General features: G+C 40.6%; 1 protein-coding gene across 8 annotated transcripts in view; it reads left to right on the forward strand.

Moving 5' to 3' along the window:
• Window positions 1-243: 243 nt before the first annotated feature.
• Window positions 244-27,055, forward strand: part of utrn (utrophin) — a 180,616-nt gene continuing 153,804 nt past the window's right edge. For 4 of the 8 annotated variants that reach the window (XM_065963754.1, XM_065963757.1, XM_065963755.1 and 1 more), the window contains exons 1-6: window positions 11,485-11,613; window positions 21,255-21,316; window positions 22,426-22,518; window positions 23,906-23,983; window positions 25,469-25,561; window positions 26,604-26,776. In XM_065963754.1, the coding sequence (XP_065819826.1) occupies window positions 11,532-11,613; window positions 21,255-21,316; window positions 22,426-22,518; window positions 23,906-23,983; window positions 25,469-25,561; window positions 26,604-26,776 (581 nt within the window). In that variant the 5' untranslated portion in view covers window positions 11,485-11,531. Of the gene's footprint in view, window positions 645-2,020; window positions 2,486-11,480; window positions 11,614-21,254; window positions 21,317-22,425; window positions 22,519-23,905; window positions 23,984-25,468; window positions 25,562-26,603; window positions 26,777-27,055 lie in introns of those variants that run through there. The other 4 variants (XM_020632857.3, XM_065963756.1, XM_065963760.1 and 1 more) reach the window with 4 other exon arrangements.

Consider the following 27,055-nt stretch of genomic DNA (forward strand, 5'->3'; position numbering starts at 1 on the left):
TATTATTATTATTATAAGGACGATTAATTCTTTAAGTCAAAGAAAGGTAGAGCAATTTCAAGCAGTGACTTTGCAAGTTGTTGCCTCAGTTTCATCGTATTTAAAAAAAAAAAAAAACTTTTACTTTGAAGGACGCAGACCCAGTTTTAGCATTTCCTGATTTCACTTCAGCTAACTGCGTCCGGCTTGACGTCGGCGTCAGCAGCCAGGGGGAGAGAAGGTAGTGAAGTAAGCAACAGGAACAAAGTTGTGGGACCTGAGTTCACGGCACTCCGGTGTTTCACTCGTGAAATGTAATAACCATCTCTCCGTTTCCGTGAGAGACAACCGGCCGTGTGCTTGAAGGACTACCGGTGCTTGTTCTTTGTCCTGTGTTGCAAAAAGGCGTTTTTTTCAGGCTTTTTTTTCTTTCTTTTTTAGTAGCACATTTGGGAGACTGGATGCGCTGGAGGACGAGTCTCTTTAGTTTGTTAAGAAGAGTGGTTTGTACCTCGAAGAAAAATGCCGTAAACTAATTGGATTTACTTTTACTTGTTTGACTTTTGAATACATGTTTCCTTGTATTTGAATACCCACACGCTTGCACGCTTTTGGGACTTGTTTTGAGGGAGCACGTCCCCCCTGATCCCACGGTGACAGCAGAGGTAAAGTGTGTGTTTCAAACCCCGGGACATGTAAATGTTAACTTTTCATTGTATCAGCGGAATGCAACTTTTTCATTTTGAAGTTCAAAGTCAGACAGCTGGGTGGTGTAACCTTTAAAAAAAAAAAAAAAGTGGTTTAAATGGTGAAAGAAGCCTTCAAACTTGTAGCTGTAGCCGACTTTGTTAACCTGCCCACAGCTGGCTCTAGGTGTGCATTAACCAGACTTTCCTGCTTGGATGAAAAGTCAGCAAGCTTTAAATACCTCAGTCATATCCAAGAGATAAAACATTAACTACACCGAGGCTGCACTAGATTTAAAGTCTAAAAAAGTGTGTGCTTAAAAAAAAAAAAAAAAAATGCTTGTAATTTAATTGACTAACCCTTATTAAATGTGCTTGAACTCCACTTGTGCAAATGCTGAAATGACAGCCACACAGATTTCTGTCTTCTTTCAGTTGCCTTACTTGTCAAGACTTACTCCTCTTAACACAAGAGAGGAACCGAAATTGTAAAGAGATCAAGTCAAACAGATTTGGGGGCTGTCTTTTTCTTTAGCTTGAGTTTACAGATGTTATTTTTGGATCTTGCATCATTCCTCTTAAGAACTGTGAACTCACCATGCACCACTGTGCTGATAAAACAGCACGTAAAAAGCCCTTTCATGGTAAAAGCAGGTCTATTTCTGGGAGTGAGCATGCCCCAGAAGGTAATGATAGGATACCATAAATTAAAACAGACCATAGTCACAAAAGCGTTATCCCTACACTTAACAGCCGAAGCTGCAAAAAAAAAGACTCCTGAAAAAGCCGCAGAGCCAAGTGAACTCAACAGGAGATTCTGAGAGATTGTATTTTATTTTTCAAGCTCTACAAGTTGAGAAAACATCACAGCGACATTTCCAAATATTACCACATAATGAAACATAAAACACATCTGTGACATAAGGATGTTATTGCTCGTATCCTCAAGAGGAAACTCTTATCGCTCATAAAATCCTATTCCAGAGAAGATGCTCTTTTTTTTTTTTTTTTTTAATGGTTATGTTTGCTTCTGAAAACTTTGACTTAATTCACCAAAATGACCTTACCTGACCCCGCTGCGTGCCATGCTCTGCTGTCCTACAAAATGCCAACGAACACCTCTCAAATCATTGGCAGCGTCTTCATTGAATCTTCCGGGGGGGGGGGCTGGGACCAAAAAGAAACTTGGAAGATATTCATATTTAACTTCCTTGCAGTTCCAGTGGAAGTACTTAATAAACAAAGCACAAGGTGAACATGAGATAAAGCATTGAATAGGACAAAAGGTATTGTCTAAATTTTACCGACAGCATCAGTGACTATCACAGGAGTCATTTAACACAAATCAGTGTCCTGATTGTCAGCCTAAAGCCAATGTGTTAACAAGTTTGTTTCCTCCTCAGCACTGTTCAGTGGACATGTTGCCTAAGTCCCAAGCAGCTGTTAGTAGTTTTAACAACCTTCGGTGTTTCCTCATGAAGTGCTACGTCTTCCTGCACACTGTGACCTTGTGTCAATGTTTAGCGAGACCTCATGTGACACTTTGGCTGTCTGGCCGTCCTTTTGAGATGATTTCCGGTACTTTAAGTCACATTAAAGATGAAAGAAGCTTCAGTTAAGTCTAAATATTTGCCATTTTAGTAAGCCACAGTGCAATTAAATGTGATTTTTTTTTCCTTCCTTTTTTTACTTACAGGTCTGTTAGTGAGTTGCACAGCTGACAAAAGGATTTAATTCATCGGGTACAATGGCTTCAAAAGGTGACACTGCAGAGGGAGGAGCGAATGAAGAGTTCAACGACATCATCAAGTGGCGATCTGGTATGTTTCTTAATCATTTCGAGTTTGTCTTGTGTGCTACCTTGTGTGCGATGCCAGTTTCTTATCACTGCAGAGAGAGCGTTTTGTTGTTCTCGCATCCGAGCGTTTACTGAAAGGAAACTCTTGGACAGAGCCAGAAATGCTGTTGTGCATGGTTAACCTGCAGTTCCCATGGAGGCAGGAGAAGAGAGGGTACATTAGAAAAAAAAAAAAAAAAGCAAAGCAACCAAAGGCACAACAGAGAACAGGAGATTGTTGCTTGTAACACGTTTGCAAAGAGAAAGAGAAAGTCACAGAGAAGGTGACCAATGGCAGGAGTGGTGAGGGAAGACAAGAATGCAGGGATGGGTTGAGAGAGCCGCACCCTGTGATCCCTTTCTCTGTGGATCATTCCATAGGTTAATCTTTTGTAGACGCCACCCTCAAAGAGAGAGAGAGAGAGAGAGAGAGAGAGAGACGCAAACATGTTGTTGCTCAGGCAGCAGGAGTGCTCTAGTTGAGCTACGAGTAAACACTCAGGATCAGCACAACGTATGGAAATCTGGCTTCTTGTGTTGTATTAGCATAATTACCTGCTTTTGAAAAGGATTTAACCTTAAGTGACAATAATCATGTGCTGTGTTTGCATATTTGTTTGAATTTAAGAGATTGATGAAGCCATAAAAAGACAAATCAATCAAAGCCTCTAAGTTTTGCAGCAGTTTAAGGCCAATACCACAAAGCACATGTGTTTTTTTTTTGTTTTTTTTTTACACTTGGACAAGGTGTCATTTTCTTGACCTACAGTACTCTGTTGTGATGCTCTCAAAAAAAGAATTCTACAGTATGCATTCAGGAATATATGAATTCAGAGTAGTGGTAAATGATTCTAAAAGGATTCTTATTGTAAATTGTTGGAGAAATACTTCAAGCGGTCTTGAATACACATCGGTAATGATTTCAACTTGCAAGTCTTGCTGCTGCTGTGAATAAAAACCAGTGGCAGAAGGAAGTAAAGAAGAATGCAAGCAAACATGTGCCTTCATGTTCATAAATTATATGTTGAACATACTCCAATAGATCAATAAATCAAAAAAAAAAACATGCAGTATTAACCATTCGGTGTACTGTAACTGTAAAAGTTAGAGCAGGATTTATCCAAAGGCAGACAGTTCTTGGCATAAGACGTCTTTGTTTTAGTGATTAGTATTGTTGCAATACAGAAATCTGCTTTACCACAGAAATGACTCTGATATGCGGTGTTGTGTATTTGTAGCCCAATTCAGACTGCCGTTTCAAACCGTGATATCTATTATATCCCTGTGATGTTTCTCCTTCAATCTGAATGTCGCAGAGGCGACAAGGAGTGATCCCCACTCTGTACCGTCTTTAGCGGTAGTAACGGAGGCGTTACAGAGGCGAGACAGGATCAGCAGAGCCAGCAGGGGAGGGCAGCGCTGTGTGTGTGCGCGTACACTGACACTGTTTCTATGTGGAGCTCTTGCTGTGCCGTGCTTCCTGAACGCCCCAAACGCAATGTGAACACAGATACTGGGACGCCAATATTACGCCATGGCGTAATCATTGTGAATGTGCAAAGACGTGACGATGGCTGAGATTAGTAACAGCACTTTTTCTGCGAAGAAAAGCAATCTTAGTGAGTTCCTCATATATAATAACATATACCATCATCCCACATGGTGCCATATTCTTTATAGTCCCTCAATGGCAACTAAATCTATAATGGCTGCTGCTGGCATCATAGAAAAAAAATATGTTTTCAGGTAAATTATCACGTAACATTAGCTAACAGCAGCATACAGTGCTAGTGGGGAGTGTAGCATTAGTCAAAAGTAGCAAAACATGAGCATTTGTTGTATTTCCATCAAATATGATCACCTAGTTTTCCATAAACATTAAGTCAGATTATATAAAATTCATTTCATGATGGGCTTCTTTGATTCTTATCGGCAGAAACGGGCTGTCACGATAGGCTTCGACTGCGCTGCTGCTCGCGTAACGTGAGCTTGTTCTGACGTTTTTAGCTTGTTTTAAGTGGAGATTTCCTTCAGTGTACTGAGCCAACATGCACACTGTACATTGGCATCTGTATGAAGCTGTAAGAAGTCACTACATCACACTTTTATCGGAGGAATTCTCTGTATCAATCAAAGCCTCAATTCTAGGCAGTGCTTTTGAGGAACAATTATACAACAATCAACAATGGCAAAGTGCTAGAGGGAAAAGGCTTATATTGGCATGAGAAAAACAAAGGTTTTTGTTTTTTGGGGGGGAGGGGGTTCACATCCTTGCCCATACCCCTTGCTGTATCACTACCTTTACTCTTTATTTCTACTTCATACATAAAACAAGCAATAATCATTAGTATTAATTAATATAATAAGTGTTTAGATCTGTCCATCCTTTTCCGTGTGCCAGCTTCCAGCAGCCGCCCCGCCTCGCAATGCTGGCCGCCTCTTTGCCAGGAATTCCTCTGTGCCGATGGAGTTTGTAATTTACAACGCTGGTGTTCAGACCACAATGCGTTTCTTACAAAGATTCTGGTTTCCACAGCAACCCCTAAAAGTTATGTTTTCTTTTATGGCAGAGAGGGGAAAATTTAGCACGTAGCTTAGCTGCACACTAGAACACACTAGGGTGTCTAACCTGGAGACTGTTTCTTTCAGACTTGTGCTTTCTTATCTTCACTTATCGACGGATTTTCTGTGGAATGTGTCTTGTCTGTGGGCAGAAATATGGCTTAAATTAAGTGCTTTTACTTTACAGTCCAGAGAATACCTAAACCCGAGGTCAAATAAGGGGAAACATCTGCACACTTCTAGATGGGAATTTTCTATTTTTCACCAGGACACGTGTGATATGCTTTGCTCCAACCTCACCCACAAACCGCTCCTGTACCTGCTCTTCTTTCTGTCATCACAGTCATTATGGCTTTAAAAATCAAAGCATCTTAACGTGCTACCTGAGCTCTTTTGTAAACGATGCAGACCGATTATTAACCCTCATCCTGTGACAGCTTAACAGAGCTGTCTGCTGCGGTGTCTGGTGTCAGCAGAAAAGCAGAAAATTAGGCAGGGAGTTATTTGGTGAGATAATAAGAGTTTTGTAGTCTGCATGGGGCTCAAACATAGACTTTGAGAGGTGATTGACAAGCAGGCGACTCTCTCTCTCTCTCTCTCTCTCTCTCTCTCTCTCTCTCTGTGAGTGTGTGTGTGTGTGTTGTATTTTTTTTTGGGGGGGGGGGCAGGTGGAAGGATGTTTACACAGCTGGGAGGAGAAACATTAGCACACTTGTTCATATGGTCATGCAGGCAGCCATAGGGGCGTGTTTGAATGCTAGGAGAATTTATACAATAGAGTGTATCATCAAAACAACACACACACACAAATCTCCAACATCTTCTGTCATTGTTACTTGTGTGTGTGTGTGTGTGTGTGTGTGTGTGGTGTCCCATAATGGAGATTACCCAGCCAGACAGCCTGTCCAGTTCACAGACATATGCACACTCATGTCTCTTCAGGGGGTTGAGGCGGGGGGGGCGCGGTTGGTCATGTTTTCCAGTGTGTTAGGTTGTTATGCAATTTAGCAGTGGACCAGAGAGAGTTTGAGCATGTCCAGCAAGGCATAGTGGAAAGAGGGCAGCAGGGCAGAACTGTTTAACGCCAGCTAAAAGAATGACCTACATTGACGAGTTCAAACATTAGAACATACAGTATGTCAAATATGGCTTACCCTCTTAATCAAATGACCTCGAGTCCATGCTGGAAGATCAGCTTGGGAGGAATGAGCTTTTCAGTATTTTTCTGTTAATGGAACTGAAAACACAATGTTGAAACAATGTTGTGATGCTGTATTGATTCTCAAATTCACATTCTTTGTCACGGAGTCGGGGAAATGTAATTTCTTTGTGTTGTACAAAAGTAGAGCTATGGTGTTGGATGTGGGATTGGAGAAAAATTGGATTTTTACTCTTTTTATACTAGATTTGATGTTTTTAGTGGTTTATCTTTTACAATGAAAGCTGTCATGACCCTTGTCATTGTAGAAAGTCAAAATAGCAAATATTGTTGCTTAAGATATCAGAATGTCTTTATTCCTACCCCTGGTATTGTATCGTATCACACCCTCAGTTAAAACTATTAGTCATTGGGAGCGATAAGTTAGGAGGCTATAGCCCTCCAAGTGGGCCACCTAGCGTCAACTTTCTGTTTTTAAACTTTCTAAAATCTTCATTTGGGCTAAATATGAATTTTGAGCAAACAAAGCAGAATGTTTGATGGGCAGAATGTTTGATGGGCATTTTCACGATAATTGACTGAAAGGTTAACCAGTAAATCTAACATTGAATCGTGGAGACAGTTTGTAGTGAAAGTTAAAAGTACCTGGAGCCCTAAAATTGACCTAATGGGCTTAACTCAGTTGAGAACCAGATGTTCGTCTGGTTTTTGCAAAGAAGTTCAAAACGGACTCAAACAGATGTTACGGAGAGCTTACAAGCACCTTTTTTTTTTTTTTTTTGGGACAGAGTTCTGCTTGGTTTACCCTTTAACCCCCTGAAGCTTCATTTACCTCTCTTTCTAGCGCACGTCCCCTCCCCCCTGCCCATTCCACAGTGCAGACTAATGTGAAAGGTCAAATATCATCCACAGGGTTACAGGCTGTTGTTAAACAACCGTTACACAATAATGGATGCTCACCTGACCCCATTTTCCCTCTCTGTTTATTTGTCACCTGAGAGCCTCACTGTCATAAAGATCTAGTTACCTGACCTGCTCTAGTTCTTCTCCATCTTCCTCACCTTTTTTTCTGTTATACTTTTCTCCTCCTTGCACAATGATTTTCCCTATCTTTCTATTCAGTGTGCTTCTTTCAATTTATTACTGAGGTTTAACAACAGCTGTCCCGAACATCACACAATAGATTTTTCACTTGAGGGAATTCTGCTTTGAAGATGCGTCCCTTTTTGTTGATTATGTACCTGTTGAGCCACAAAAAAGGAACAATCTGCACACACATTATCTGTGGGTGTGACAGGCAGTTATAGTGTCATGAATTGTTTTGTCTAATAAGGGAACAGGAATGCGGTTGTCACCAAATGCAGGGTGTGGAGCGTCACAAGGGTGTGGAAAAGAAGTTTTCTCTTGAGATTTGTCACCATACTGGCTCTGCTACATGTCATGGATCTGGGATTCTAGCCTCGGCCTCTTGGTGCTGTTTCTGTTTGGAAATGTTTACTCGTGTGAAAAAAAGATGGGCTAACTCGTTCAAAACTACTATTAAAAAGCGATGTTTGCACCAAAATGTGACAGCGCACAAGCTTTTTCCCACTGTCGCTGGTATGCAGGGTTATGCAAATACATAATAATGGGTGTGCATGGGCATGTGTGGGAAGCATGGAACTAGAAATCAAACAAAGAAGCTTTCACTGTGGCCGCCCCTTCAATCTGAGATGTCATGACCTGAATCTGTGTCTTTTTTCTCTGCCCCTGGTGTTACAGCTTCACTTCTATGGTCAGTGAGAGTCCTGCTCATGTGTTTATTTTGATTTTTGAGCAAAGTCTCCACAGGGAACGCTGCTGGATGTGTCTTCACGGCAATATATTTAGAAAGGAGTGGACACTCGTGTTAGCTTCTGGTAGCTGCCCGGGAAGTGGGAGGAAGCTTCAAGCTCTCCAAAAATCCTGCCTGGAAATTTGGGAACGGGAGCCCTGGCCAAAACATCCCCCTTGGGTGCGGTTGTCTGTGGGACTTTTTGCCTCTTTGGTCTGATGTGAATGCGCGCAGTTGCCGCACCCAGTCCAGATGACATTTAAACTCTTAGAGAAGGCTGGAAATGGCAGAAAATGATCAGTCTTCACGGCTTCTGTGGTCATTGCACACATACAACTGGTCTCCTCTTTCTGTCTGTGGATCTCCCTCTCCCAGAGCTGGCCCTTTACCAGTTTAAATCCCCTCTTTCTTCCTCCTTCTCCCTGCTCATTAGGCCAAAAAACCCATGTTGCTCAATCTACCTTCTGACCTCTCGCATGACAGGATTTGCTAAAACAAAAAAAACAAGCTGAGGCAGTTGGAGAGTGAAGATTAACCCTCCAAAGCTACAGTGGTGTTTCACCACAGAGTAAATGACTTGAAGAGATTGAAGTCCTTCTAGGAAATGTCCCTTTAACACCTATTTTAAAATGCCCATTTCGACAGGAGAAGTAAACCCAAAAGCTCATCTCTATATTGTGCACACTGTACGTGGGTGAATTATTTTCATGACTCATCCATTTTTATTATATTAAGGGTTATATTAAGAGTTCTGCGTAATTAGGGTCGTCGCTGTTCTGACTGACAGGTGAGCTGTTTGCGAGGAGCTAAGTAACCGCCTCAGCTCCACCTCTTTGCATGTTGATTGGCTGGCCAAGAGTTAGCCTGAGACAGCATTTTTTTTTTTTTTTTTTTTAGGCCATTTTTGCCTTTAATGGATAAAGAAACTGAAGAGACGCAGGATAGGAAACATTGGGAGAAGAGGGTGATGGGTGACACGTGGCAAAGTCGAAGTCACAGTCACTGCGAAAGTCAGCATTTTTGATATGGTGACTGACTCCCGTTGCTGTGCTTAAAAACAGAAACCAATGTGTGACGTCACTGAGACTATGTCCATCTTTCATACAGTCTATATGGTGATGAACCAAGGGCTTTGTAGCTAGATGTGATGCCCCTACAAAGACATTTTTAGGAGTTAGAAATTAGTGTCTGCTTTTTCCATGGGTGGAGGAAGCCTGCGGCATTGTGGGAGATTTATATTTTCCATCTTTCTCTCTGAGATGATGATCAGACCACTGACTCATGCGCTCTGCATGTGTGTATTTGCGAGAGAGAAACATAACTATGATTGGGCTATGAAGTATTTTTAAAGGAATAAATAAATAAAAATATCATCAACACTTTATTAATGTTGGCTTTCAACACATCCTGCATTAAAGGTCCTTATTAGCTGCTGTGTTTAGATAATAATCATTAAAACATAATCCTCGAAGATGAGATACCCTGTATAAACAGAGGAACTACCAAATTTGTAGAAACCAACAAAACAGAAGTTTGTGTAAAGGTTGTGACTCATTCTGTTTCCTGATTGGTAGGGATCTCATACTAACATCAGAGTTGACAATCAGAATTAGGAAACACCAAAAAAGGTAGTTGTACTATTTCAAATCTCTGCAGGGTATCGCACATCAAAGAGCGACAGTGCAGCCAAAGTTTTCTTTTGGGGGGGAAAAGATTGTCTCTTAGTGGAGGATGGGTATACGACCAGAAGACGTGGGTGTGTGACTCGCCTTGACTGAATATTATTTAATTATTAGGAGACTTAAGGATCCAAACGTTGTCGTTTTTCAGTTTAGATCTTGGATAATTTGCTGGACAGCAAATTGCCATTTTGTTATAATATAGAAATCTTTTGCATTTGAACTTTTTCCCAAAGAGTAGGCGTCCTGTTAAAGCCTTTTTTACACTGGGCGTATCATTTGTGAACGACACATCATAAAGCAAATCATGCACCTCAGCCTAATTCATTTCATTTTTATGAAGCAGTGTGACATTACTTTTTTTATTTTATTAATCCAACAGTAAAAATGACCTATAAACAAACCAACACAATTACATGAGTTTAAAAAGCTCCCTGCAAGAGTCTGTGCACAGAGTGGTTGGTTTCGCACGCCCCATGTACAGAGGCCTGTGATCCTCGAGGAGGGCAACCAGGATTCACAACTAGTGGCTCCTTTCACTCATGTAATTCCCCACTCTCTCTCTCTCTCACCCCAATTTCCAACTCTATCCACTGTCCTGTCTCTCCAATAAAGGCACAAAAATAAATCTTGAAAAACAAAAAAAGCCCCCTGCAGCTCAGAATGAGATGAAGGATTCAGTAAATGTTTGATGCAAAGGCATGAAAATAAAACATTTATTCATTTCTTTCAAGCATCAGTCAGATGTTTATTCCAGTGTATCTCCACGTGCAGTCCTTTACTCAAGACGCTTGGTGATGGATGCTCTAGGATGCGGACCAAATGACAGAGGGGGTGGGGGGGGGGGGACGCCTGTCTCTGAGGTCATGACTGATTCAGCCCAGCGGAAAGTCCCTTTTTTGGTCTCTGATTCCTTAAGTCACTGCCAAGGCCGGCCTGACCTTACCCCAGACCAGCTGCTTGCTACTCTCTGTGGAGCGTTGAGGATTTAATTCAGTCTGACTCTGGAAGTTGCTCATGAGGGGGGGTACCGGGCAGTTTTTCCCCCTTCGACTTCCTCTCTGTGGTGAAAGAGGAAAAGAGAAAACAAAAGACAGGACAATTAACTTTCTCTCTCTGTGTTTCCCTCTTTCCTCCTCCCACTCTACTCTCTCGCTCTCTGTGGGAATAGAGTTGTTTATTCAGTTGCCCCTCATTGACTTAATATGTCAATGAGCAAATGGACTCAGGCCTCTGCTCCCCAGCTCACAGACCTGTGGTAAATGTCAGGAGCAATGTCTCAGTTTTGCATTTCTTAAATATTTAAAGGTTTCACTTTCATGTAAACATTAGCAAAGCAAGTGGCGGTTGTAGCCCAGAGTATCAGCGGGATGTTTTAGCGTTCAGGTCACTTTGGATCAGGATTGTAACCTTGTGTTGTCACTTACTGCAACATGAGCCGGCTGTCCCCCGTCACTACTTTGTGTTTTTCAGCGGGAATCAGCTGTCAGTTACAAACACAAATATCTACGTCACCTGTCACGTTCTTTTCTTTTTTAAATAGATGAGTTACAGGCACTCCCTGTTCTTGTCACTCACTTTTTCACACCATCCTGTTGAGTGTGTGTGTGCGTGATGTCACATCTCACAGCTAAGCCCCACCAGCACCCCCCAAACAAACAGACTCGATAAACGCTCTCGCACCTCCACTTCCTCTTTCTCGCTCTTCCTCCGCTGCTGCCATCACTACCAGCTTGTCTTCCTCTTCCGGATTTGTTGTTGTTTCTTTTCTGCCTCTTTTTCCTCTGTTTTGTCTGTGCAAAGATTGCTTGCCGTCATGAATATGAGTAAGTGGAAGTCTTGGAGGAAGAGAAGCTTTTTCAGGAGGAAGGGAAAGCCTGAACATTTTCTCTATCTAGGTAAGTGGACGAGCAAATCTGGAGTTCTAGTGTCCAATATGGGTTTATAGATATATCCTCAAGTTATAAACAACATTAAATATAGACTTAAGCGGTTTATTGACTAAACATAAAGTGTGAGAAACCACAACTAGTTTAAGGGGCTGTTAAACCGAACTTTAACAGCTTCCGTCTGTTTGGTAGACCACACGAACTCAAAACACCTGCAGTTGAAAACCAGGTTTTAATTTTATGCATGACATCCTTTCACTTTGTGACTTGATTTTCTATATTGTTGCTTTGCTACAAGAAGCAGCTGCATTGTGGGGGTTGTTAGCATCTCAATGCACAGCTAGTGTAGATATTGAGTGGTATATTTAGCATCTCTGCGTGGCTCACAAAAACAGCTGTACAGTCAAGAATACGTGGCGATACAAAAACGTCTTATGGTACAAGTATTACCGTTGAATGTGTTGTGATGTTGTATGAAAAGCGATATCTTGTGTCCTTGATGGTTCTGCCTGTTTTGTAGGCCTGTGTTATTTGTGTTTATGCTGTAGTCCTATGCGCTTCCTGTCTCAGAGTATGCTGTTGCATTTGAGTGGAAGAGTCAAACGCTGTGATCTAAACTGGTTGAATCAAAACACAAACTGGACCTCTGGAACCTTTGCATGTTGGGAATTTATTTAAAAAAAAATTGGACTTGTTTTGAGAATCAATGAAGCTTCACTAAACTTAATACTGCTCTACTAAGGTGTATCACATTTTGGTACTCCCCTGCTAATACATTTCTGCTGCCTCTGCCTTGTCAGACATCAAAATCTCTATCTTTTTTGAGGATCAACACTTGCCTTGTCTTTAATTGAAATACACAGACAAAAAAAAACCCCGCTTTGACTTGGATTTAATATAACTGTTAGCAACACAACTATTGGGGGCCTTTAATGCCTTTATTTTAGAGACGGGAGTGGATATAGAATCAGAAACTGTGGAGAGAGAGAGAGAGTGGGAAAGGATACGCAGGAAAGGAGCCGCTGGTCAGATTCGAGACCCCGGCCGCCCACTTTGAGGACCCTGGCCTCCGTACATGGAGCAGACTCTCTAACCACTAGGCTGCTGGCGCTCCATTGGGTGTTTATTTAATACAAAATGCTGTGTGATAGTAAAATAATGTTGTATGTTTTGGTAATAACACATTATTTTCTAGCTTTTCTTGCCAAAGTTCAGGCCTTTTGAGAATTCCTTAATGCTACACACACACCTGACAGAACGTCTCAGTAAGCCGAGAGTCAAGAGCAAAACTTTCCGCATTGTTGAGCTCATCTCTCATACTTTGACAGCATATAGAATCACTGATATTATCTTTTCTCCTGTGTATGAGATTCCCCAAAAGTCTTTCTGTAAGTGTAGTGTTTATATATACATATGTGGGAGTGTAACTGATGATGGTTTGCGTCCCAAACTTTGGGATGTGTAGATTTCCAGTAAATGAAGATCACGAAGTTAAAGCCTCCTCTGTTGTGTCTGTATTTGTGCGCTGATCTTTTGCCTGATAGGCCCTGCTTTGTCTCTTTTTTTTTTTTTTTTTTCCTCCCCTTCTTCTCACGGCACATGCATTCAGTCGTCCTGTTGCACGCAGCACTGGTGCCCAACAGTGTTTCTTCTGTGTTTATCTGCGTTCACCCTCCATCCTGCGATGCATTCTGGCTCCCCACCCTCGGCTTGCCCTGTCCTGTTCTGCTCTGCCGCCAATCTGTTTCCCTCTCATTGACAGCGTCCCATTTTTCCCTCCCCTCTCTCTCTCTCTCTCTCTCGCTTTCTGCTGCAGCATTCTTCTGATCTCTTCCTCCCTTGCTGGTCAAGGAGCGACAGAGGAACAGAAGAAGAAGAGAGAGGAGGCAGGAATGTCTCACTCTGTCTTGTGCTGCTGAAACTCTTGGACTGTCTTTTTTTTTTTTGGGGTTGCCTTTTTTTTTTTTTTTTGCTTCTTTTGGTTGAGTGTTGTGGAGGCTTACAGTTAAAGATGGCAGAGTATGGGCTCAAACTCAGAGGTAGGAACTTCTGACAGGTGTGTGACACATGACAAGGTCACAGATTGTAAAGTTAGTTCGGGTGTTTAAATAAAGAATATTTGGGATTTCTTGCGATAGAAATTGTTTTTGAAACTGTTGGATAAGATAGTGGGCAGTTAAAGTTTCAAAGTAGATTTCATTGTATCCTTATCATTATGTATAACTTTTCTTGCTCTTTGGTACACTTCAGTCACCTTCAGACACATTGTCCTAGTGGGTTGATAAAGTGCATGGCATGGCATATCGTTTTGCATCGTATGATATTGTATTTCAGATCATATAATAATGTAAAGTATCATATTGTATTGTGCATATTTTTAATGAAGTATTGAGACTAATTATGTTTTTTAAATATTATCCTTAGATATTAACAGTTAGTTTAGAACCCATTTTTTAGACAGCATATTGCCAAATATGATTTTGTTTAGTAGTTGTATTATTTCCTGCTCATCATTCCTGCAATCTGCTGCAGAGATTTACAGTTTGCATGTTGTATCTCTGACTTGGCTTATTGCTCACAGTTCATCAGCTCGCTCTGAATTCACTAAATTCCAGCACCTGCCCCCCCCCCCCCCCCCGCCATTCCCGTTCACTCCTAATTACACCGACGCATGCGCCTACGCGCAGCACAGAGGTGTTTTTCATGCTGCTAAGTGGGGATATGGGTTAATCTTTCTGGACGTTCCAAGTGTTTTCATTACAAATTCCCACATCTCGCCAAGGGACGAGTGTCAACAAGGCTGCGGCGGCTGGGACAAGCTTCGACAAGTGACCAGTGCAGGGAGGAGGGTGGAATGCAGGGGGAAATTAAAGGCATTCTGTGCATTCCTAACAACCTATAGAGGCAAAACATAATCAAACGGCATACAGTGTTGCGTTCGATGTACTCTTTTATGTGTGGGAATAGGAGAACCTTTATCTGAGGGCTTTTTGTCAAGTGATATCTGGCTTAAACGCCTAACATGTTGATTGTTTGTTTGCTTTGAGTTTGTGTGTACTGTGCAAGGGTTTTTTGTTGTGTGGTGCTAAGAGACAAGACAGCCAACAAACCCAGGCCTGTTAAATGCTGCTATCATGTTGAAGTTCACTCTGGGAAAGTTTTTTTATTTTGCTCTGTTTGAAAGTTGTTTGATTTTCCTCAACAATGACACAAGTAACATAGGTAGATTACATTTTATGTCACCAAAAAAAGTAGATTTTTTTTTTTTTTGCTGCTCTGACCAAAAAAAAGTAGATTTTTTTTTGGGTTACAGCAGCAACTTTGCATCAATAAGTTGGAACTTAAAGTAATTGCCAACTTTTTTGGTAATCATTTTATTGTCCAGTCACTTTTTCAAGCAGAAATGTCAACTATTTTCCAATTTCAGCATCTTGAATGAAAGAATTTGCTGCTTCTATTTGGGTCATTCATAAAAGTAAAGGGTTTGCTGGAGGAATTTGATGACATGACTTTGCGCCCCAGGAAAATCTGTTAATTTTTTTTTTTTAACACGGCAGCCCTAGCTTTGGTGCAGTGAAAGCCTTCAAACACACCTTCCAGTTAGTTTCCTGTGAATCACACAGGCACTTCATCTGATACTGGAAGTGATTGATGGTTAACTGAGGGTCATGCAGTAGCCACATATTCATTTTGAAGCTTTACCCATGTTTTAGTGAACTCAGCACGATGTAATTGGTGCTCACCGGTGCGGCAAAACTTTGTAAATATCTCTTATTTGCCTAAGTCCCCGGGCTCTCATGTTTACTGTGAGCGATGCTGCCATGGAAACCCTGATGAGTTGTGTGAGTTTCACCTCAGTGCCTATCACTCCCCCCCCCCCCCCCCCCCCCCCCGCTGTGTGGTCACAGGCTCTCTCCACCTGTGAGAGGGAGGAGGGGGGATGTATATTTTATATGTCTGCTCTGTGTTCTCAGCTGGCTGCACTGAGGAACATGTGTGTTAGACTGTTTTTCTTCCCCCTCTTACGTCAAATCTTGAGGTTTGTTTGCGGTTCAATTTTCCTGTCAGTGTGGGCCAGTCTTCTTGCGTAATGTTGGTCAACACCCGGTCAAGGCACTTAAGCAGCCGGGCAATTTTAAAGATCCCAGTCACTTCATAGAAACAATCTAAATCATAGAAACAACAATCTAAATCTTAAAACCTACTTCCCCTTTGTCATGTTTTTATTTTGTTGAATTTGTTGTCTTATCTGTTTGTTGCGTTCTTTTTTTTTTAAGCTTTACTGTTGATCATAAAACTACATCTAGGCTGTGAATGTAAAAGAGAAAATGTGTCTTTTCATATGAATTTCGGAAGTTCAAACCTGCGTGGTTTATACTTGTATATGTGTGTGCATAACAATACCTTGCGAACATTTGTGTGTGCGCTCTGTGAGCCTTGAGACGACAGCCCTGGGATTACACTTCCTGATGTAATCACTACTTCCTGTTTGGCTATTGAGGAAGGGAAACATTAATTTCTCAGCAAATTTACTGTCCATGACTTCACTGTCTGTGCTCATGTGTGTGCCAGTGACACCTCCTCAGCTTACACTAATCTGTGTGAGTGTGCGCGGCTCAGTTTTGTGATACAATGACGGGGGGGGGGCATGATATGATGACCGCAAACAAATGTGTGTGACACTGTTTCACAGTAGTGGTGCATTATGTTCATTTCTACTCACAGGGCTGATAAGATATCTTAATCGTATGACCCATAAATATTTCAAGCAAAGCCAGTCTAGACTTTTGGCAGTTGTCTTTAATAGGACGAGTCATATAAGGAGAGTCATTAATTAAGGGATTTCATTATTTACAGCCTTTTTGGTTTGATTCATTGATAATAAGAGACCTTAATTTGTTAATTAGTTCTGGTACATCCAGCAAGAGTGCTTGTTTTTGCTACTGACCTGCTCAGATTGTTATTTTGAATGTTTGACAAAGATATGGAAATGATCATTTTAAGAGAGTTACTCTGTCAACAATGCAGCAGTTTGTATCTCCTCCATTTAAGTTTCGATTGCAGTTTGGAATGATTTGTTTTTGTTTTGACCAGAGAAGGTAGGCGGTTTTAAATCACCCCCACACAGCTTGCCTGGTTTGCCAGGCAAACGGCAAACCAACAGGTGTTGCAATGATGGAAGTGGGCAGGTGAACGAGTTCAGATATAACTGGTTCTACCCGACTTAAAAAACCTCAGCATTTTACTAACAACCTTCACGACCAGAAGCGTGGTAAAACTAAGATAAATATTGGAGACGCCTATGAAAAAAATGGAGCGAGGTTAGAACGCACAAAGCTTTCAAAATCGAAGCAGTGCTGGCTAAACACTGAAGCTTCCGTGTCCGTCACATGGCAACCAGCTTGTACATCGACTCTAGGGAGGAGCTTATTCTTCAACTAAGGAACCCACCATTTCATTTAAAAAATGTCGTTTTTTTTTTTTTTTCATTTGGTTTGAATGTAGATAAGTCAAATATGAAATGTAGACAGACTTCAATTCGCAGAGTAGTGGCTCAAAAGGAGTAGAACACACGGTTCAGAGAGTTGTGGTTTAGGAAAACATTCCTGTGTTTTGCTTCTTTTTTTTTTTTTGCTCATACCTGACATAACAAGTCTCTCAGTTTCGAGCTTCTTGCAGCAAACTAAGATTCCTGCCCTCATTTGTGTGTTTGCATACAAGTCATCTGGAAAGTATTTCAAATAAATGTATATTTCATGGCCTTATAACACCTTCAGCCACAGGTATTTGACACTTAATATACATTGTATACCTCAGTCTGGACCTGGTAATCCCTCAACTTAAAACTTTAACACTCGTGAAGGTTTTCAAGGGCCACAGAGTCAGCTGATACTGGACCCCTCGAGCACACGTACCACTTTCCAATCGTATAAATTCAAAAGCACATCTGACTCGACAGGTTGTTTACAACTAACTTAAAGTGTGTGTGTGTGTGTGTACATGTTTTCTCATATAAACATCAGCGTTTAAGTGCTCTGTATTACAACCATTAGTGAAGTGCTTGTGAGGTCGGATGTAAACTGAAGAAAACAACAGAAGTGACATGTGTAATGGTGTGTTGATGTTATATACACAGTACACACTCTCTGTGTTGCATTTTTTGTTTCTTTCTCTCACACACACACACACACACACACACACACACACACACACACACACTCGTGCCGCAGCTTTGATCTGTGCAGCAGTAAGACATTCCTGTGCTGTGGTGAGTCGGAGCAGCAGACTGATTTAGGGGGAGCAGTGTGTATGAATCGAGTGTATTGTCCTATGAAGGCAGTAAGGTGGACTACCCAGGAGACCTGAGCCTATAGGTACCCTTTCCCGGGGGGGGGGGGGGGGGGGGGGGGTTAGGGGTGGGAGGGCCTTCACACATGATTTTTTTAATAAAAGAGGAAATGTATATTGTCTTAAAAGCCTACCTGTTCTATACCTGTCCTGCTCCTCTTGGGGTCCTCTTCCTCTAAATGCCTCTCTGGATCTCTCTCCTGTCTTTTCTTGTTATTTTTTCTGTTAGTCATTCTCTGTGATTGATCTCCGTCACTTATTGGGGCCTCTTTTGCGACTCCTACCTTGTTAATCATGCTGTCTTTCAAATTTTTTTTTTTTCTTCAACAAAGCCCCCCCGTCTCTTTCTCCTGTATCCCTTCCTCTTCATTCATCACCTCCTCCCGCCATCTCCTCTTTGTCTCCTTCACCTCCTCAGAAAGAATCCTTCAGGGCCTTTTGTTGCCTATTTGAGATTTATGGGTCAACATACTCTCAGGAGGGCCTTTACTTATTTATTTATTCTTTTACAGTGTCACGGCTCAGTAATACTTTACAGTCAAAGGCACAGAGAAGAGGACGCAGTGCAAGTGTACACCAGTCCTTGGTTTTTGTCTCCTCCTCAAAATCTCACCCTTCCAGTTGTGTTTTGTCCACAGAATATAACCCCCCATAATCATTGTCTCAGCACCTGTTATCTTCTCCTCTGGTTTCTGACATTTCTGGAGTGTTTAGATAGCCTGGAATTTATGTTTGCCATTTTAGAAAGAAATATGAAAAAGTAGATATTCAGTCCTCACACACATTGCTATGCATTTCTATGGATTTATGCATATTATACTGTTGCACTGGATGATAGGAGTTCAGGAGAGGAATGTAGCAAAATTGGCTGTATCAAGACTTTTGATGCTAAAACCTTTTCAAATTCAGTCAGAATGCATGTAGAAACCTTTATTTTGGGATTTTTTTTCTACATTTATTAACAATGCCAGTCCCTTAATTGGCCTTTCATTACAGCAAATAGATAAGAGACAGCACAAAACAGACCATAACAGACAGAACAATCTTTACAGCCAAGTCAAGTGATTTTTATAGTACAAAGTTAGACATTTCACTTCAAGGGCTTTAAAATCTGTACAGCACAAACACACCTTTTTCTGTGATCATTCTATACTGTCTATACTGCCATAAGAAAAAATACACACAAGATATTCAGCAAGTGACTCTCTCTGTACTCAGTCATTTTAGTTTGATAAATCTCCCGAAGTCTCCTAAAAATCTCTCTTTTACTACCGTTTATCTCCTCCTCTCACCTCATCACCTCTCTCACCCCGACCCCCCCCCCCCCAGTACATTCTTGTTTTTATGCCGCTTCTTACACACATACACACACACACACACACACACACACTCCGAACACCTGAAAACAAAAGAGGCCGACTTCTGCTGGGGCTGGTGATCATAACCTTTGACATTTTGTTCAGTTCATGGTGCTTTACACATCGGCCTGTTAAGTGACAGTGGCAGTTTAACGCTCGTACACAGAAAACACGTTTGCTTCTCCTCCACCTTAAGATGACAGTTTGAGACCTCAGGCCCAGTAAACACATTTATATGTAACAACGACAGATTATCTGTCCGACCTGCTGAAACATTCTGTCTTCTTTTTTTTTTTCCATTCATTTAGAATGAATGATCAAATAAATGTTGTCATTATAGCTGTCAGCGTTGACACATTAATCACAATGCCATTTAAAGTCTGTAATGAATGCATTCTTTTTTTTTTATCGCATTGATTGCATGCTATTTTGTCCCTTTTTAGGTGCACCGTAGTTGAAGCAGGGTGAACTGATGTTTGAACGCAGCAGGAAGGTTTTATTAAAACTCACTGCTAGAAAGCGAGCAGGTGGTGATGTTTATAGCACATGGCCAGTGTGTGACTAGTGCGACTAGTGCAATTGTCATGAACAACATTAATACTCTTATCTACTCACCAGTAGAGTCCAATCAATGTGGGACTTTTAAAACAGATCGGTAATCATACATTCACTAATATGGCACTCAAAATACAGAATTACTAAGCGTGTCTGAATATCGACCTTTTCTATGTGGATTTTGTTACGATATGATTTTGCAAAGGTCTTCAGGAAGCTGATTTATTTGTAAACCAAAAACTGTAATGAAGATTATTCAACATTATTTTATAGATAGTTAATATATCAGCTACAATGCTCTGCTCCTAAGAGTTCTGTAAACCATTGAGTCTGAGTGTGTATGGGGGACAAACTATGACTGCAACTAAATGTTTGCATGTCAGCACATATGGAACCTGATGTGTTGTGTCGCATATTGCCAATAATCTCAGCACAATGAGATCAGTATCTGGTATAACAGCTCTGAGTCGTGCCTTCCCATGACTCCAAAATTCTTTGAATTACGATTTCACTAATTTCTTCAATTGCTTCTGTATTTTACAACATGAATGATTAAATAACGTTTGGTATCACTGATGTACTGGACCTCTGCAGCGGCCTCCTTTTTAATGAAGGTGTTACCAACACAGTTTGTGCCTTCAGATCTTTGTTATGATTAGTAAAATGTTCATTCTTAAAGGTCTTCTGTGCAGCTTCTCTGAGAAGTCTCAAGCATGAAATAAAGAACACATGTGTGTACAGTAACAATAACTGAAATCAGGAATGAAATTATGAAAAAAAAAAAAATCTGTTTCTGAAGTGAGGTCCAAGTCTTTGTAAGAGCCACTCTGATCCATTACAGGAGTCGGCCATCGTCCAGCCACATCAAAGCAGCTGACCCTCTGCCTGACACACAATGAAGCCTTTTTAGAGAGTCAGGATGGAGGGAGTAAAGAAGGAGCTGGGAGGGAGTCAAGGGGGAGAGAATGTGAAATATTCCTCTAATTGTGTTCAGAGACCAGGGGGACATACTTTATGGGAAAACGTGTTTTTGCAGGAAAAACTTGTGTGTTACCTGTGTTTGTGACACGGCACACCTGTGGATGTTTTGTACACATTATTCAAATCCATCTCATTGGGTTCCAGCAATTTTCTGATGTTTCAGCCCCACTGATGTTGATGCTTTTAAGCTTTGATGCCTCCAGTTATAATTACCATTTACCAGCATGTCGTGTTGGAATGGATGTGGTCAGTTTGTACCTGAAATAAACCGGCGCAAAATGGACCTGGAGTGTTGATAATGTTCTATGTTATCATCAGGCAGGCTTAGCCACAGCTTATGTCCACTTTTATGTCTTAATAGACCTGTTCACCTTTCCAATAACTCTTCTTGTTTTTTTTTTCCCACAGACGAACATGACACAGTGCAGCAGAAAACATTCACCAAATGGATAAATGCACAATTCTCCAAGGTAATGTAAAGTATTATTGACCAGTGAGTGTGAATATGTGTGAAGGGAACGAGCGAGTAAGAACGGTAACTTTGCATCGCACCCTCTGCTTTTAATGTCTGCGTGCATGAATGTGACAAAAAGCACTTTAAGTGGTTAGAACACCATTCAAGTGCTTAGTAAATACAGTCCATTTACCATTTCAGCATGAATACAGGCAAACGTATTCTCAAAGCACATGAACAGAGTGTTAATGGGTTGGGCATTAAGAGGCTTCATCTTCCTGAAATGGAAAGTAAAGACTTGAAAGAGTGATCAGGTGGTACATTTATTAAATTATTTTAGTACTTGACTCAAACTGAGAGGTTTACAGAGCTGCAGCATGCTAGCTTTGCTGCTAACAGACGAAAAGACTAAAGTGATGATCTGTAAAACTATCACACAACATGTGATACATCTCATCTCATCTTTATAAACCAAAACACAGAAACTGATTGCAAATGCCTTTATGTTTTCCAGATCTGCATTGATTTCTTTATGTGCTGCATATTTGTTATCCTTTGTTTAAAATAAATAAATACATTCCACATGACCTGAACAGTGAATTAAACACACGGTCATGTTTCTATGCATTTCTTTACTCTACTCTGCAACTATTTCTGTCAGGATGCTAATGGCTTCATGTGTGTGGTGTAGCCATGACATTATAACAGAATTTTAAACTTGATACAATACCAGTAAAAACAATCATGTGATATCAGTACCTGTTTCAATACATCAGCAATGAAACACAAGTCCTAAACTCCCAACATTAGGTCATTTCTTTGTTTTTTACAAACATACAGGCATCCAAATGAGATGATTTCTTTAAAGACTTCAGTCCATTTTCACATGTGGATTTCCTCTCAGTGAAAATAAAACAATTCTGAATCTATGAATATAGCCTTTTCATAGTTATTGTCTAAAATCCTGTTGTGGATATACTTAAGTGTGTCCGTTTGCTGTATTGTGTATCGATTTGATGCAACATCTATGTCTGGGTTTCTGATCTGAATATGAACATTACAGCTCATAATTTGGCTTGTACAAAAGCTGTAGGCAAACACCATTGTGCTGTTTTCTCCAATCAGACGGGAAAGACGCCAATCAAAGACATGTTCTCAGACCTGAAGGACGGGAGGAAGCTGCTGGAACTGCTGGAGGGGCTTACTGGCTCTGTTTTGGTGAGTTTGTGTTTTCTACAGACTGGAGACACTTTTTAATCGTCTATAACCAACAAATTATCAAGAAATTAGTAACCTCGCCCAAAAATCCCCCAGGTTGTTTTTTTCTTTCTTAGTCTTCACTCCCATTTCTACCTTTTTAATAGGATTTTTTTTATTTATTAGTACATGTCTGCCAAAGTTTGACCTCTTAGAAATGAAACTGCCTCATCATAATATCCCAAAACACATTTTCTTTGTGACAGCATTTTAATGGAGCAATGACTTCAAGTAAGGGTGGGAACACCGTGAAAGTGTTTTCTCCCTGTTTTATTGGAAAGGCATGTCATTACACTACAGGCTTTCAGTGTTTTTCTAGCTCAAACGTGACTTCAGCAGCCGCTCAAGCCAGTACAAGCACACGTGTTACCTCATTTAAACTCCCAACTTTAAATCTAACGTAAACACTCGAGCAACACGAGGGGTCTCAGCTCATGCACTCCGGATCCTGTGATAGAAACAGCTCAATGAGTAACAGATGTTTCAAACACACTATATCTCAAATGTTGTCAATTGAGCTTTTGCTTATTTTTTCATCTTGGTGTTTTTTTTTTCTTGTATTTCACTTCTACGAGAAATTCCAGTTCTTCTTTCTAAAATGATTTGGATTGGCATGAAATGAGGCTCTGAAATTCATCCTGTTTATAAAGTTTTGTCTAAGAATTGATCAAGAAATTGAGAAAACATTTGAATGATGAGCTGGATTGATATACATTTGCGTCACCATACTTATTCGTGTTTGTTTGTTTACTATGTTTGTCTCTGGTGACCAGCAGCGTGCACACCGTTTTTTTTATATTCCTTTTTTATCAGTCTCACTTTGCTGTCACCTTTCAGCAGCATATCTTCTTTACAGCACCTGCAGCCATACTTAGTGCCAAGTGCCAAACATGCATGCACAAACATGCACACAAGCACACACACTCTCTCTCTCTCTCTCTCTGATACCAGAATAATTCTATAATTGGGTGCTAATGAGTGGCTGAGGTATGTGAAGACTTAAAAGGGATTTGCAGTTGGCAGCTCCTCATGCCTCCATTCTTTCCATAAGTAGTCTTGTGGACACAGCTGATAGGCTAATGGCTGTGCTGAATGTATGGAGAAAAACACTCTGCTGAGTGATGGCATAGCTTCCTGCTGTAGCAGTGCCTGTCACTGTACATTTTAGTCTCTACTTTGGCACTAGTATGAACAACTGTTTTAAAAATATCATGACTCAATTCTAATTCTCTAAATTCGGAACTACTTCATGTATCTCTGATGATTTTACGAGCTTCCAATCACTGAAGCCTTCTGATTGGCTCGTGAAGCTGCTGCCACTGACACCGTTTTGTTTCCTCTTCCTCAGACCAAAGAAAGAGGCTCCACCAGAGTACATTCCCTCAACAACGTTAACAAAGTACTTCAAGTCCTGCATCAAAATAATGTAAGTTTCAGCTGTTTTTAATGCTTTTATAACATCGGCTGGTGTTTGGTGGATGTTTTTTTTTTTTTTAGGGAATCTGTGCATTCATCCAGGTACCTTTTTTTTAAGTTTGAGTCATTTGAAGCACCGAACAGGCACAGCCAGAAAAAGGGAACCATCATGGACAGCACAGTTAGCTGCTGATTTCTTTTTATTGAAGTAGAAATCCACATACTGTTTAACTTTGATACTTTTCAAACTCTCTGACACTACTACTAGAGACATTTGCATTTTCAGCTGAGGTGGCCTGGGAAATAAGGCCTTAGAAGTTTGTGAAAAAAGACTTCAAAAAATGCTTGATGTTCCTAATTAAAGTATGGAAACCACATATTTCAGTGAAATGTGCTCGTCTTTGACGTCGGCGTTAAAATGCAAAAAGGAAGTTAGGTTCTTGGCTTCAACTTGGCCTGGGGAACACCTGTGCCACTTTCACTTAAAACGAGGGTTGTCCCTGACTAAGGATTTACATACTCAAACCTAATTGGTCAGATTTTGCCCATCAACGACTGGTTGTTGAATGTCTATTTTTTTTAGCTCATTGATCCATATTCTCATTTACAACATAAGAGACAACGATGTAAGTAAGCAATTTGTCCTCTAGACTAGGAATGAAGAATGATTCTATTATAGGACTTGATCCTTCTTTTTTCTCAATCATTAAGTCTGCATTATGGTGACCTTAGAACAATATTACACTTGACCATTTAAATACAGAAGAAGCAGGAAGCCAGACCACGACAAAGAACAGAAATTGTAACATTATCATAAAAAGCTGATTAAAAGTTTACTGTACTGTATATTTGAGCCTGTGTGTGCGAGAGAGAGAGAGAGAGAGAGAGAGAGAGAGATGTGATGTTCGGGACGGAGCTAATTAGGACTAAAAATGGGTCAGAGGTCAAGTCTGTGGCAGGCAGCGAGGTTACTTTTCTGTTTAAACCAACACTTGACCTCATGTTCCACTCTCTGGCTTGATCCTCTTCAAAATATTTATATGTAATCAGCCGACCTCTCCTAATATGATACTTGTCTAACAAGGCTGCAGACGCACTTACAGGTAGCAATGGAAGGTGTTATTACGGGGGTGCAATCAACCGTGTGGGGGAAGTATTCAGCTGTAACAGACAGTGTGGAGACTCATTAAGATAAGAAGCAGAATGTGAGTCCCCTGCTTAAAGTAACACCAATGTTAATCTCTGCTTAGAATCGAAAGATTGATGGTGCCAAGTGTTGTTACATAAATGATTACAGACTGGATTCTGAAAGGTTATTATGGTTTACAATTTTTAATGCAGCGATTTTGCGTTGTGTTTAACTGGGTTGGCTTTCCAATGTATTTGCTCAAACTGGAAACATTTCTACTGTTATAAAAACAAAACATTGTACCACTGCGCCGATTGTTTTTATTATTAAATGATTTTATGTTTCATGATTTATCGTATCTTTCAGGTGGATCTGGTTAACATAGGAGGGACAGATATTGTGGATGGGAACCACAAGCTGACTTTAGGTCTCATCTGGAGCATTATCCTTCACTGGCAGGTGAGCACACATGTGTACACACACACACACACACACACACACACACACACACACACACACACACACTCATTACTGTTTGTTTGCTGACTGACTGACTGTGGACTCACAACACACTGATGATCCAGAGGGACCAAAAGAGCAGATGATGGAAAATCAGTATTAGTGTGCACATGTGCATCCATGCATGTGAACATGTTTATCATACTAGGCTTTGTGTAAGGCTGACCTGCTGAAATATGAAGTGCACATGTTTTGAAAGTTGTTAATCAGGGAGATTTATGAAATAAATGCTGAGTGCTGCCTCTGAATTTTTTTATGACGTCCTCAGTATTTTTGGTACCTTAACCCATTTAGACCAGATACGATGTTTGCGCGTGTATACCTTTAAGATCAGATAAGACTGTGCTTCTACCTTTGAGACCGTAGCAATGTCTGTGCGTTTTGTTGTTTTTGTTGTTGTTTTCTTGATGATTTTAACGTTTTAATGGAATTAAAGGCCATGATTTACAGTTACAGCCGAGGGTTTAAGCTTTCAAATGTCTTTTATTTTATGTCTCTATCTATTACAGAGGCTGAGAAATAAAGATTTTAGTAAACATAGAAATTGTGTGCAATATTTTGGAAAACCCTTGCAGTCTTGTGAAGTTGTTTTCAAGCGATTCTTAGGTTTTACTTTCTTTTTTTTTTTTAAAGCAAAATCTGGTCTAAATGGGTTAATGTCACGGTACCATGTATTGTAAAGCGTGTCTGTTGCTGTACATGATAGTCACGCTATAGAAAACCAGTTTTTCTCTCAAGGGGCAGAAAGAAAATGTTGCATTTGATAAATAAACAAGGAAAAAAGATTTTTAACTAGATTCATATGAAGAAACAATGAATAGTTTGGTTGTTGTTAGCTTGATCTGAAATGAAAAATGGATCTTTTGGTTATGCCCTTATCTGCCTGGACTTTCTGTAGTAGTAGCGTAAATGATATAGTTACCACATTCCATGTAAACAAAAATATAATCTTACTCTTCTAAACATGATTTTCCCCATGTAGGTGAAAGACATCATGAAGGACATCATGTCAAACCTGCAGCAGACAAACAGTGAGAAGATCTTACTGAGTTGGGTACGCCAATGCACCCGCTCCTACCCAGAAGTCAATGTGCTGAACTTCACCACGAGCTGGGCTGACGGCCTGGCTCTCAACAGCATCCTACACCACTTCAGGTGATTTATTTTGTGTTTTTGGATTATATATTGAGTTAATACATGCAAGCTTTTGTGAAACTGCATTTTACACACATGAAGGCCTTCCAAGACAAACTTTCTGCTTTAAGTTGACATGCATACTTGACATCTGCTCTTTGACTCTGAATGTAAATCACACTGAGCTTACACCAAGACCTTTAACAGACTGACAACAAACCCAGGACTTGAATTTTAGAAATGGCAGATGTGTTGGAACCTATGTCTGTGTGTGTGTGAGAGAGAGATAGAGATAGAGAT

The sequence above is a fragment of the Labrus bergylta genome, chromosome 15, assembly GCF_963930695.1.
Source record: "Labrus bergylta chromosome 15, fLabBer1.1, whole genome shotgun sequence".
Taxonomy (NCBI): Eukaryota; Metazoa; Chordata; class Actinopteri; order Labriformes; family Labridae; genus Labrus; species Labrus bergylta.